The sequence below is a fragment of the Bufo bufo genome, chromosome 8 (assembly GCF_905171765.1).
Source record: "Bufo bufo chromosome 8, aBufBuf1.1, whole genome shotgun sequence".
NCBI lineage: Eukaryota > Metazoa > Chordata > Amphibia > Anura > Bufonidae > Bufo > Bufo bufo.
This window is the reverse complement of record NC_053396.1, coordinates 56,683,570-56,698,333: the sequence shown is the minus strand read 5'-3', so window position 1 is coordinate 56,698,333 and position 14,764 is coordinate 56,683,570. Positions and strand designations below refer to the sequence as shown.

Sequence of the window (14,764 nt, the reverse complement as noted above, 5' to 3'; positions counted from 1 at the left end):
GCAGGCCCCCATCTTTCTTTTTAACAAAGAAAAACCCTGCAGCCACGGGTGAAGAAGAGGGTCTGATGTGTCCCTTAGCCAGACTCTCGGAGATATAATCTTTCATGGCTTGTCTCTCGGGACCCGAAAGATTATACAACCTGGACTTGGGTAATTTTGCCCCGGGAATCAGGTTAACCGGGCAATCATAAGGACGATGAGGTGGTAGTTTCTGACAACCCTTTTCAGAAAAAACGTCCTCAAAGTCCGAAATAAATGTAGGTAGGGAAGCTATGGAGGCGATTAAGCAATTGTTATTTAAGCAATTCTCTCTGCAATGCTCACTCCACTCCAATATTTCCCTGGCCTGCCAATCCACCACTGGATTGTGCGCTACCAACCAGGGAAGACCCAATACCACCGGAGAGGGAAGGCCCTCCAGAACGTAACATGAAAGACACTCATTATGGTGGTCCCCTACCCGAAGGTGTAAATTATGAACAATGTGGGTGAGGTTTCTCTGAGACAGAGGAGCAGAATCTATAGCGAATACGGGAATAGGTCTCTGCAGCGTACAGAGAGACAAACCCATAGTGCGGGCAAAATGGGCATCAATCAAGTTTACCCCTGCTCCACTGTCTAGAAAAAAAGAAATAGACTCCGTCTTAACACCAAAAACAATGACCGCTGGTAACACAAATTGAGATGTTCGTATGGAGGAAACGTATACCCCCCGGCTGACATCCTCCGCACAGCCCGGGGTTAGTAGTTTTCCGACGGTCTTTTGTTTTTGAGAAAGGAGGGACAGACATTAATGAAATGACCCTTCCCCCCACAGAAAAAACAAGCCCCCCCTACGGCGAACCTCGGGAGGACGGACCTGACGAGAAGTTCCGCCTAGCTGCATAGGCTCATCTAAGTCAGTACAGGCTGACTGTTGCTTGGGAGAGGTAACCAATTGCTCCGGAATTTTCGATCTCTCCCTAAGACGTCTATCTATTCTGATAGAGAGGGACATAACAGCATCAAGGGAAAGGGGGGTCTCATACAGCGCCAGTGCATCCTTAACCCTTTCAGATAACCCAGAGCAGAACTGACTCCTGAGAGCCGGGTCGTTCCACTGAGTATCCGTAGCCCACCTACGGAACTCTGAACAATATTCCTCTGCTGACCGATCTCCCTGTAGGAGTCTCCGTAACTTCGACTCAGCCAGGGCGACTCGGTCAGGGTCATCATATATGAGACCCAAAGCCCCAAAAAATCCCTCCACTGACCGAAGAGCCTGAGAACCAGGGGGTAACGAGAACGCCCAGGATTGCGGATCCCCCTGAAGCAGGGAAATGACAATCCCTACCCGCTGTTCTTCATGACCTGAGGAGTAAGGGCGCAACTTAAAATATAATTTGCAGGCCTCACGGAACGTCGCAAATTTGTCCCTTCCCCCATAAAATCTGTCGGGAAGAGCAACCTTGGGTTCTGTGACAACCTGGTTACCCATAGCAACCGCTGGGGGTGCGGTCTGCTGCATTTGCTGCTGTTGTTGGAGGACAGACGCCTTCAATCCTGCCACCTCCAAAGACAGGCTTTGAAGCTGTTCTGCCAAGGCATCAATAGGATCCATATTGGATTCTAAGTAGAGAGAAAAAAAAAACAACAAATAAAAAATTATATAATTATTATTTTTTTTTTTTCTCAAAAAGTAAGGGCCAGTTATAATATCACGGTCGGCGTGGTTATCACGTACGTGACACAGAGGGAGGGAACGAGGAAGGCCCTGCCCAAGTGAGAGGGAAGATGGTGACCCCTGACTCACCTGGCGGCTGGCACCTGGCTGCCCTGACGTCCCTAGACGGGTTCCTCACCCGTACGCCGATCACGTGCCTAAAGCCCTGGCTTTCCCTGAGCTGAGCCCTAGATAGTGAACAGGGCGATGGGAACACTAGTCTGCACCACTAGCTCTAAGGGAAAACACCAAGGGGAGGACAGACAACACAGACTCAACATATAATCCCAGGTGGGCGACAACAGGAGACAACAATAAGCCCAACAGGGATCCGGAGGGTAGCACTCTGGAACGACAACCAGGATTCACAACTCCAGTGGGTCAGTATAGATGTCCAGGCAGGAAGCTCTATAACTGGCAACTAGAGAATTGTGAGAAGAGAATATAAGGAGGTTGGGAGTGGCAGACAAGAAACAGCTGAGGAGGAGAAGCTACGGATCCCTGAGTGAGACAAAAAGGATAGCAAGGCAAACACAGAAAACAATCACTAAGAAACAACGTGATCTTTAGATATAGAGCGCGCAGCCACCCGCTGCGACTTCCTGACCCCGGGTATAACGGAGTCAGACGTGGCTCTTGATACCCTCGTGACACCAGGCAACATTTTTCCAGTCTTCAACAGTCCAATTTTGGTGAGCTCGTGCAAATTGTAGCCTCTATTTCCTATTTGTAGTGGAGATGAGTGATACCCGGTGGGGTCTTCTGCTGTTGTAGCCCATCCGCCTCAAGGTTGTGCGTGTTGTGGCTTCACAAATGCTTTGCTGCATACCTCGGTTGTAACGAGTGGTTATTTCAGTCAACGTTGCTCTTCTATTAGCTTGAATCAGTCGGCCCATTCTCCTCTGACCTCTAGCATCCACAAGGCATTTTTGCCCACAGGACTGCCGCATACTGGATGTTTTTCCCTTTTCAAACCATTCTTTGTAAACCCTAGAAATGGTTGTGCGTGAAAATCCCAGTAACTGAGCAGATTGTGAAATACTCAGACCGGCCCGTCTGGCACCAACAACCATGCCACGCTCAAAATTGCTTAAATCACCTTTCTTTCCCATTCTGACATTCAGTTTGGAGTTCAGGAGATTGTCTTGACCAGGACCACCCCCCTAAATGCATTGAAGCAACTGCCATGTGATTGGTTGACTAGATAATTGCATTAATGAGAAATAGAACAGATGTTCCTAATAATTCTTTAGGTGAGTGTATATAAGAGTTAATCCAAGCTTGTAACCTTCTGTTCCCTGAACAGGATTTCTTTATAGTGCACTATATTTATCTCTAGTGATATGGACTCCCAGAGTCTCTTATAATCATCTTTCTTGGCTCCCTGAGCCTTGATGTGTCCCTGACACAACAACCTACCGAAGTCTTAAGTAAATGGTTCAACTTACTTGGGTCGAGACATGGCCAGTGCCCTCGAATCAGACGGAGGATACAAAAATTTATGTCTTTCACACCGGACCCGAGGATGACCCTCTCGATCCCGGACACGAGCCCCCAAAGCTGTAAGGCAGTTTGGACTCTTTGCCTATGGTGTCCCTGACACCAGACTTTCGGTGGTAAGCTTGAATTAAGTATTTTCTGGTACCAGGAGGGTGAATCAGATTTAAAGAGGACCTTTCACCTGAAAAAACATTGTGAACGAAGTATGCTGACATGGAGAGCGGCGCCCGGGGATCTCACTGCACTTACTATTATCCCTGGGCGCCGCTCCGTTCTCCCGCTATGCCCTCCGGTATCTTCTCTCACTAAGTTATAGTAGGCGGTGTCTGCCCTTGTCCTGTGGGCGTCTCCTTCTCCTAGGCTGCAGCACTGGCCAATCGCAGCGCACAGCTCACAGCCTGGGAGATTTTTTTCTCCCAGGCTGAGCTGTACACCTCCTACTATAACTTAGTGAGAGAAGATACCGGAGGGCATAACGGGAGAACAGAGCGGCGCCCAGGGATAATAGTAAGTGCAGTGAGATCCCCGGGCGCCGCTCTCCATGTCAGCATACTTCGTTCACAATGTTTTTCAGGTGAAAGGTCCTCTTTAACACCAAACACGTGCCTTGTTCCAATTCACTCTGTTTATTAACAGCATGTAAATGCTTAATAAAGGGGGGGTTGAACCTCCTTTACATCCAATCATATGTTAGCATTTGTTTTAACCTATAGCATGAATACACATGAGCTCTGCATTAACATAATAGATGACTCATAGTAACAGCATTTAACCAATCAGGTATAGACACATATGGGCTAGTATGCCTTAAGTGAGGATGACCTTATAAGGTATGATTATTTAAACTAAGGAATGCATGGGTATCTTGAAACTGGACAGGAAGTTTCTCACATTCCACAAGAAAGGGAATCTTGAAACAGTGCATTGACCAAGATATTATCACAGTACACATTGTTAAATACGACAAAATGGAGTTACTTATACACCATCAATGCCTATTCATGTCCGCAAAACGGACAAGAATAGGACATGCTATATTTTTTTGGCGGGGCCACGGAACTGTGCAACGGATGCGGACAGCACACGGAGTGCTGTCCGCATCTTTTGCGGCCCCATTTAACTGAATGGGTCCGCACCCGAGCCACAAAAACATGCAGCTCGGATGTGGACCCGAAAAACGGTTGTGTGCATGAGGCCTTAATTCTGTCTTCCTTTTATGTTTAGCAGTTCTGAGACTACTCTCATCCTCAGTGGTGATCTTCCTTCTGTGATCTTTAGAAGAACTTGTGGTGCTTAGTTTCAGGCATTGTAACTAAGGGCCATGGAGCAGCATGAAGATATTTAGTATAAGGCTACATTCACACGATGCAACAGCTGTGTGTTTTTTTTTTTTGGCCGTATTCAGAAACATTGCAGTCTATGAGGCTATTCACATTTGCCTTTTTTAATGGCCAGCAAATAGCACCAGTCCAAAAATAGGATACGGCCAGACCGACCCCTTTGAAATGAATGGGACCGTTTTTAACGGCCACCTAGACAGGAGTGCACCCATCTCACGGCCGTTAAAAACAGGTATACTAGTGCAATATTGTTTTTTAGCCGTAAAAGAAATAAAAAAGAATTACTCACCTCATCGACTTGCACGCACAAAGGCAGTCACTACTCTCTTGATTCCAAAGGACCTGCTCTCAAGTGTAACAACGTCACCACGCAATCATGCTGGGATCGTGTGGTGACGTCATCACACCTGAGCGCAGGTCCTTCGGTAGGTCCTTCAGAATCAAGAGAGGAGCCTCTGTGCATGCAAGTGGATGATGTAATTTATTTTTGTTGGCTAAATAACATACATTACAGCTGAGAATGACTATTGGGGAGCACTATGGGGGACATTATTACTGCTGTGGGCCACTAAGGGGGACATTATTACCAGTGGGGGCCACTATGGGGGACATTTTTACCACTGGGGCCACTATAGGGAACATTTTGTCAGACATTATTACGGCTAGGAGCCACTATGGTAGACATTATGTATACTGCAGGGGTTGGGATTTTATTTAAAAAAGGCAATCAAATGCATACATTTTTAATGGCCATGAAAATGGATGCAAAAAAGCCATTAAAAACAGACGGCTGTAAAAATGGCCATGAAAAGCTGACAGTGTGTCCGTTTGAATGGAGTCTTAGGCCATTAAAAACGGCCAGACGGACAGAAAATGGATGCACAAAGCGTTAAAAATTGTCCATGAAAAACTGACCGCGAAAAAAGTCTGTTAAAAACTAACAAGCTGTCCGTTTTTAACTGTCTTTTAGTTCACTGATGTCATTCTGAGAAACAAACATTAAAGAGGACCTTTCATCTGTTTTACTTATAGGACCTAAATACCTGTACTTGCTGATGCCGTTTTTTTTTTATTTAGTTTTTTAAACATCGGTCCTACACCCTGCTGTGCCCTCCTGAAGTTTTCGCGCTCAGTATGTAAATCGGAATAGGGAGGAGAAGACTCCAGGGTCTCCAATGGGCGTCTCCTTCTCCCTGGCTGTGCCGCAATCCAATCACATCGGAGAGCGTCACAACCCTTTTTGACACTGTCCACTGTTCTTTCTGTGACCACGTCCTGAGGAAGTCTATTCCACAGATTCACAGTTCTTACAGTAAAGAAGCTTTGACGCTTCCGGAGACTGAACTTTTTCCTCTCCAATCGGAGGCAGTGCCCACTTGTCTTTTGAGTGCATTTTACATGGAACAGTTTTTCATCATATTTTTTGGATGGCCCATTTATATACTTGTACAGGTTAATCATGTCCCCCCTTAGACGTCTCTTCTCAAGACTAAAAAAATTCTATTCTTTTAATCTTTCTTCATAACTAAGACCCTCCATGCCCCTTATCAGTTTAGTCGCTCTCCTCTGTACTTTCCAGCTGCAGTGCATCCTTTCTATGGACTGGTGCCCAGAACTGAACTGCATATTCCAGATGAGGCTGCACCAACGCTTTGTAAAGTGGTAGTATTACATCCCTGCCCCTCGAGTCCATGCCTCGTTTAATGCATGACAATATCCTGGTGGCCTTAGAAGCAGCTGATTGACATTGTAGGCTGTAATTTAAACTACCATCCACAAGACCACCCAAATCCTTCTCTATAAGTGACTCTCCCAGTGCTACATCACCTAGGACATATGAAGAACAGAGATTATTACTACCAAGATGAATAACTTTACATTTGTCCCCATTGAACCTCATTTGCCAAGTTGATGTCCAATCACTCAGAGTGTTCAAGTCAGCTTGTAGTATATGGACACCATAGATTATGTTCTATTTTTTTACGTCCGTTATACATTGGCCGTCCAAAAAACGGCCGTATAAATAACCCCATAGACTACCATTTGTCTTAAAACGGACGCGTGATGGCCATTACTAGAACATCCATCACATGTCAGTTTTTTTTTTCTTTTTTTTTTCTTTTTTAAATCTTTTTATTGATTTTGAATAAGGTAACAGCTTATACATTAAACAACAAACAGAGTACAGTAAAATAGAAATACTGCCACATAAAAGGTGGGAGTTCTGGAGTCCGTTATAATTGGGCTGAGAACCAACAATTTACAGAATAACAGAGACATATTGTAGAAAGTAAAATTGAAGTTGCTCAGTAGGAGAGTCCAGCACACGTCAATGAAGAGGGTAATCAATAGCAAAAGGCTTGTGTCAGGCGCGTACTGCCCAACCTTAAAATCTAGGACATATATTAAATGCAATTATTCATCACATGTTAGTTTTTTACTGTCGTGTGCATGTAGCCTCAGGCTTCATGCACACGACAGTGAAAAATGGCTGTGTGATGGCCGTTTAAGTAACGGCTGTCACACGGACATTTTTAGCAATAATGAAAGTCTATGTGTCACGAGGGTGTCAAGACCCACGCCTGACTCCGTTATACCCTGGGTCAGGAAGTCACAGCGATTGGCTGCGCGCTCTATGTAAGATAGGGCTGTTTCCTTATGGTAGCTTTCTAGGTTTGCTTTGCAACCCTTTTTGGCTCACTCAGGGATCCGTAGCTCCTTCTCCTCAGCTGTTCCTTGTCCAGCACTCCCAACCTCCTTATATTCCCTTCTCCCACTTCTCTGGTTGCCAGATATAGAGCTTCCTGCCTGGACATCTATACTGACCCTCTGGAGCTGTGTTGCTGCGTTCTCTGGTTGTTGATCCAGAACGCTACACTCCGGATCCCTGTTGGACCTTTGTGGTCTGCTGTGGTCGCCCACCTGGGTGTATGCGTTTGTCTGTATTGTCTGTCCTCTCCCTGGTGTTTCCCTCTTAGTGTCAGTGGTGCGGACTAGCGATCCCACCGGCCCGTTCACTATCTAGGGATCATTCTAGGGAAAGCCAGGGTTTAGGCACGTGATCGCCGCACGGGTGAGGAACCTGTCTAGGGACGTCAGGGCAGTCAGGTGCCAGCCGCAAGGTGAGTCAGGGGTCACCACCTTTCCCTCTCCCTTGGGCAGGGCTTTCCCTTTTCCCTCCCTGTGCGTGACGCCGGTCACTACACTATGGGGCTATTCACATGGCCGTACTTTTAACTGCCAGTAATAGCATCTGTCCAAAAATAGGACATGTCCTATTTTTGGTCGTTTTCATGGACAGGCGACCCCCATTGAAATCAATGGGACCACTTTTAACATCCATTTAGACAGGAGTGCAGTCTAACGGCCGTTAAAAATACTTACACTTTATCAATATGTCCATTTAGGGGTTACAAAAACCCTCACATCATCGCTGTAGCACACTCTTCTCTCTTCATTGAAAAGGACCTGGCGGGTCCTGTTCAATGAAGAGAGAAGAGACTGCTGTGCGAGGAAGTGGATGAGGTGAGGTTTTTTTTTGTCATATAATTTTGTATATAATAGTCATAACTTTGCATATATTAGCATATTAATTGCTTTCTCATATTGTTTATTGCTGTTTTGCCCGCTTAGGATATATTTCAGTTATGGAGCAGTGTCCCGATGGCTTTTCCTCAGCATCATCTTTTGAAGCGTTGTGTAGCTTGCTTAACAATGCTGAAGAAGAGGATGAAAATGAAGTAAGTATACTTTAGCTTGCTCCTGATTAAATATCTTTTTATGGTATACTCCACAGCTATGTCTACTGGTTCCTTACCGAAATGAATGTTATCTGCCTTAAAGGGGTGTTTTAAAACGCAAATTCAAAAGATTTGAGAATTAATAAGTTTACATAGGATAAATGAATTCATATATTTACTAATTGTGATTAAATATAAGGTAAAACAGACAAATCACGTACAGAGTAGTAACAAATCATCACTAGAATACACATACAATATGGGGGGGAACTCCGTGTCTGCTATGTCGTAGCACATGGCTGACATTCCAGAGTGTTACAACAGATAAGAATATCAATTCATCCTACCTGATTTTTTTCTTCAGTGGAGTACCAATTGCCTGCCTGTGTGCAGCCAAGTTTATACCCTTTCATCCCTTCCTCCCAAAGATGTCCAGTGTGCAGCACGTATGTCTCGGAGATAATCACTCAGAAATGTGGCCTTATCAGCACAGTGGGGATATTATCTAACTATCCTTAACCCACTACATTACAAGGAAAATCATTATACAGAATATTAAAAGGGACAGAATTAAAGGCAACAGAACCAATCATTACCTAAAAATACCCTTACTGTCAGAATGATATACAGTTTTCTATTTATGAAAACAAGCAAGGATCTGTAATGGAGGAGATCCCAACTTATTTCCACAAATCAAAATTAGGGCCCTTTCACACTTGCGTTGTCCGGATCCGGCGTGTACTCCATTTGCCGGAATTACACGCCGGATCCGGAAAAACGCAAGTGAACTGAAAGCATTTGAAGACGGATCCGTCTTCAAAATGCGTTCAGTGTTACTATGGCAGCCAGGACGCTATTAAAGTCCTGGTTGCCATAGTAGTAGTGGGGAGCGGGGGAGCAGTATACTTACAGTCCGTGCGGCTCCCGGGGCGCTCCAGAATGACGTCAGAGCGCCCCATGCTCATGGATGACGTGTCCATGCGATCACGTCATCCATGAGCGTGGGGCGCCCTGACGTCACTCTGAAGCGCCCCGGGAGCCGCACGGACGGTAAGTATACTGCTTCCCCGCTCCCCACTACACTTTACCATGGCAAACAGGACTTTAACGTCCTGGCAGCCATGGTAACCATTCAGAAAAAGCTAAACGTCGGATCCGGCAATGCGCCGAAACGACGTTTAGCTTAAGGCCGGATCCGGATTAATGCCTTTCAACGGGCATTAATTCCGGATCCGGCCTTGCGGCAAGTGTTCAGGATTTTTGGCCGGAGCAAAAAGCGCAGCATGCTGCGGTATTTTCTCCGGCCAAAAAACATTCCGGTCCGGAACTGAAGACATCCTGATGCATCCTGAACTGATTTCTCTCCATTCAGAATGCATTAGGATAAAACTGATCAGGATTCTTCCAGCATAGAGCCCCGACGACGGAACTCTATGCAGGAAGAAAAGAACGCAGGTGTGAAAGAGCCCTTAACAAGAATTTATCTTCACTGAGTTGAAGACAAGAGGGAAACAATTGTATACATAATAAATATATATATTTATAAACAATCAGTGCAAAATAATAATAAAATATTGATGACAACAAAGAATAATGATCAATTAAGTTCAATCAATTTGAGAACGTAGGTAACATATAAGATATAAATACAACCAATTAAAAGTACTTTTTAAATTAAATGAGTATTTTATCAAGAACTCGCAGAATAAGGGTCTATTCACACGTCCGTTTTTTCTTTCCTGATCTGTTCCGTTTTTTGCTGAACAGATCTGGACCAGATCTGGACCCATTCATTTTCAATGGGTCCTGGAAAAAAACGGACAGCTCAATGTCTGATTTTTTTCAGGACCCATTGAAAATGAATGGGTCCAGATCTGGTCCAGATCTGTTCAGCAAAAAACGGAACAGATCAGGAAAGAAAAAACGGACGTGTGAATAGACCCTAAGAAAACAAAAGGCTCAGAATTGACACGTGAGTTCTCCCAGCCAACAGATATTATTCAAATTAAAGCGAAATTTCCATCAATCTCAATATATATATATTAGACAGACCAATAACTAAAACTGAAATCAGTTTTCTGGAGATTATACAAATGTAAATATTAAATGGATATATTTATCTCCCAAGATTGACCGACGTAATTTATACTGCAGTTAAAATTATCTCAAATCAATCTAGATCCTAAGAACAACATGGTCTATTTAATTGACACACTAGCTTTTTACACAAAAAAAAATACATTGCATATACCACCTAATTCTATATCTTTCAAAAAAAAATAAAAGAAAAAACCTTGTTACTAAGACATACTAATACATTTCCATTGATACACTAAATACAATATAAAATGAATATAGTTTGGATATGGAAAAAATATGATTTTATATTTTATTTCCAATTAGTCAATAAAATAAGCATATAAATATTGCATATAATATCATAATACAATTACATTATTGCCATTATGATCACTACAATGAATATTAAAGTCACATCAGGCAACTTTTAAAGGATAACTGTCACATTTATACCCTAATTTCAATTTTCATATATGTAGTTACTAATAACATGATATTCCAGAATCAGTTACTATTAGACTGACTTACCCCATATTTAATAAGATTCAGCCCTTAGCAACCAGTCTGCATAAAACTGCAATTTCACTATTCAGTTAAGATGGCCGCCACTGCCCTCACCCTGAGGCTAATCCCGCCTGCCCTCACTAGCCAGTAACAATAGCCCCCCAAAAGTGTCAGTAACCAGAGCCCTCCCCCCTAAAGGGTTAATCTCCTGCAGCACAAAGGGGTCCTCTTACCACATGTTGCTTTCATTTATACACTGAGCAGATGGCAGATCTCCCTTCCCTGTTGTGCGCTGCACCAACTCTGCATTCTCCAGCTCTGCTGAGTGAGGGAGCGTCTGCCAAGCGCATGGACAGGGAGAAGTGCACACAGCCCAGGCACTGTTATCAGCTGCTGGGGAGGACCTGACTTTAATCATTTACTTACAGTCCCTGGTTGTCAGTAATGTGACCTTGCACGCTGCGTGCTCCGTCCTTCAACAGATAGACGGACCATGCCTAGCAACCCTATTTTAAGCACAGGTAAAAAAAGGCAGTACAGGGAACAAAAATGTGGAATTAAGGGGTAATTGAATACACAGTGAAAAGTTGAAATAGGGCCACCAAGGTGATATTAGTCACCACAATCCAATACAAAAAAAATTACGACAGTAATCCTTTAAATAGATCCCTTTTCTATCCATTTAGAGAAAAAAAATCTTTAGAACATTCCGTTCCTTGTTCATTGTCTTTTGTAAAAGCCTGAAGGATCTTTATGGTACCTGTCTGAGACCCCCACAATTTTTGACATGAGAATGTTTATGTTAAGATTCTTAACTCACCTCTGTAAGTCTTTGTCCCAAAAAAATAAACTCTCATTGACCTTCTCTCAAGCAGACAAAATGGTTACCACAATGCTCATATACCAATCTGTACAAGCAAGATGTATAGACCTTTAAAAACTTGATTCCTTTCTGCCCAATATTTCTGACATTACAACACATTCCACCCCTGGTTCTTCCACTTTAATTCATTTATACCTATCCCAAAATATAGTAACCAACCTAATGACCTACAGTATTCTACATAACATAATATAAACCCTAGTCATTTAACAGAAAGCCATTTTGGATCCATTAAAGGGGTTATCCGAGTTAGGGTCCATTCACACGTCCGCAATTTCGTTCCGCATTTTGCGGAACGGAATTGCGGACCCATTCAGATCTAAAATTGCGGATTCGCACTTCCGGGTCCGCAATTCTGATCCCGAAAAAAAATAGAACATGTCCTATTCTTGTCCACAATTGCGGACAAGAATAGGCATTTTTTATTAAGTGCCGGCAATGTGCGGTCCGCAAAATGCGGAACGCACATCGCCGATGTCCGTGTTTTGCGAATCCACGGATCCGCGGATCCGCAAGACACACACAGACGTGTGAATGGACCCTTATGGGGAAAAAACATTATAAAACTCATCAGGACATACATATACATTAGTTAAGCTTCATTTCTTGAAAAAAATAAAAATAAAACATACTTGCACCTTTGCATAGTTCTGTTATTCATGCTTTGTTTACATGCTGCAGCAAAGCTGTGGGGGCGTGTAATAACAATGCCTGAGCTCTCCCTCATGAATATTTGTGTGTGAATAATCCCCGCCCCTGCACTGAACAACCTAACCTAGCTTACAGTCACATGATCATCTCCTGCAGAAGCTCTGCACTACACACATCACACACATGTATACATAGCACGCTGCCTCTCACACATCACACACATGTATACATAGCACGCTGCCTCTCACACATCACACACATGTATACATAGCACGCTGCCTCTCACACATCACACACATGTATACATAGCACGCTGCCTCACACACATCACACACATGTATACATAGCACGCTGCCTCTCACACATCACACACATGTATACATAGCACGCTGCCTCTCACACATCACACACATGTATACATAGCACGCTGCCTCTCACACATCACACGCATGTATACATAGCACGCTGCCTCTCACACATCACACACATGTATACATAGCACGCTGCCTCTCACACATCACACACATGTATACATAGCACGCTGCCTCTCACACATCACACACATGTATACATAGCACGCTGCCTCACACACATCACACACATGTATACATAGCACGCTGCCTCTCACACATCACACACATGTATACATAGCACGCTGCCTCTCACACATCACACACATGTATACATAGCACGCTGCCTCTCACACATCACACACATGTATACATAGCACGCTGCCTCTCACACATCACACACATGTATACATAGCACGCTGCCTCTCACACATCACACACATGTATACATAGCACGCTGCCTCACACACATCACACACATGTATACATAGCACGCTGCCTCTCACACATCACACACATGTATACATAGCACGCTGCCTCTCACACATCACACACATGTATACATAGCACGCTGCCTCTCACACATCACACACATGTATACATAGCACGCTGCCTCTCACACATCACACACATGTATACATAGCACGCTGCCTCTCACACATCACACACATGTATACATAGCACGCTGCCTCTCACACATCACACACATGTATACATAGCACGCTGCCTCTCACACATCACACACATGTATACATAGCACGCTGCCTCTCACACATCACACACATGTATACATAGCACGCTGCCTCTCACACATCACACACATGTATACATAGCACGCTGCCTCACACACATCACACACATGTATACATAGCACGCTGCCTCTCACACATCACACACATGTATACATAGCACGCTGCCTCTCACACATCACACACATGTATACATAGCACGCTGCCTCTCACACATCACACACATGTATACATAGCACGCTGCCTCTCACACATCACACACATGTATACATAGCACGCTGCCTCTCACACATCACACACATGTATACATAGCACGCTGCCTCACACACATATGTATACATAGCATGCTGCCTCTCACACATCACACACATGTATACATAGCACGCTGCCTCTCACACATCACACACATGTATACATAGCACGCTGCCTCTCACACATCACACACATGTATACATAGCACGCTGCCTCTCACACATCACACACATGTATACATAGCACGCTGCCTCTCACACATCACACGCTGCCTCACACACATCACACACATGTATACATAGCACGCTGCCTCACACACATCACACACATGTATACATAGCACGCTGCCTCACACACATCACACACATGTATACATAGCACGCTGCCTCTCACACATCACACACATGTATACATAGCACGCTGCCTCTCACACATCACACACATGTATACATAGCACGCTGCCTCACACACATCACACACATGTATACATAGCACGCTGCCTCTCACACATCACACACATGTATACATAGCACGCTGCCTCTCACACATCACACACATGTATACATAGCACGCTGCCTCACACACATCACACACATGTATACATAGCACGCTGCCTCTCACACATCACACACATGTATACATAGCACGCTGCCTCTCACACATCACACACATGTATACATAGCACGCTGCCTCTCACACATCACACACATGTATACATAGCACGCTGCCTCTCACACATCACACACATGTATACATAGCACGCTGCCTCACACACATCACACACATGTATACATAGCACGCTGCCTCTCACACATCACACACATGTATACATAGCACGCTGCCTCACACACATCACACACATGTATACATAGCACGCTGCCTCTCACACATCACACACATGTATACATAGCACGCTGCCTCTCACACATCACACACATGTATACATAGCACGCTGCCTCTCACACATCACACACATGTATACATAGCACGCTGCCTCTCACACATCACACGCAT

At 44.3% G+C, this 14,764-nt stretch overlaps 1 protein-coding gene across 1 annotated transcript in view; it reads left to right on the top strand.

Annotated features, from left to right (window-relative positions):
- The window catches only part of DNAAF6 (dynein axonemal assembly factor 6), a 167,746-nt gene that overhangs the window by 24,876 nt on the left and 128,106 nt on the right, over window positions 1-14,764 (top strand). The window contains exon 2 of the mRNA XM_040405107.1: window positions 8,176-8,282. Within this exon, the coding sequence (XP_040261041.1) occupies window positions 8,190-8,282 (93 nt within the window). The 5' untranslated portion in view covers window positions 8,176-8,189. The remainder of the gene's footprint in view (window positions 1-8,175; window positions 8,283-14,764) is intronic.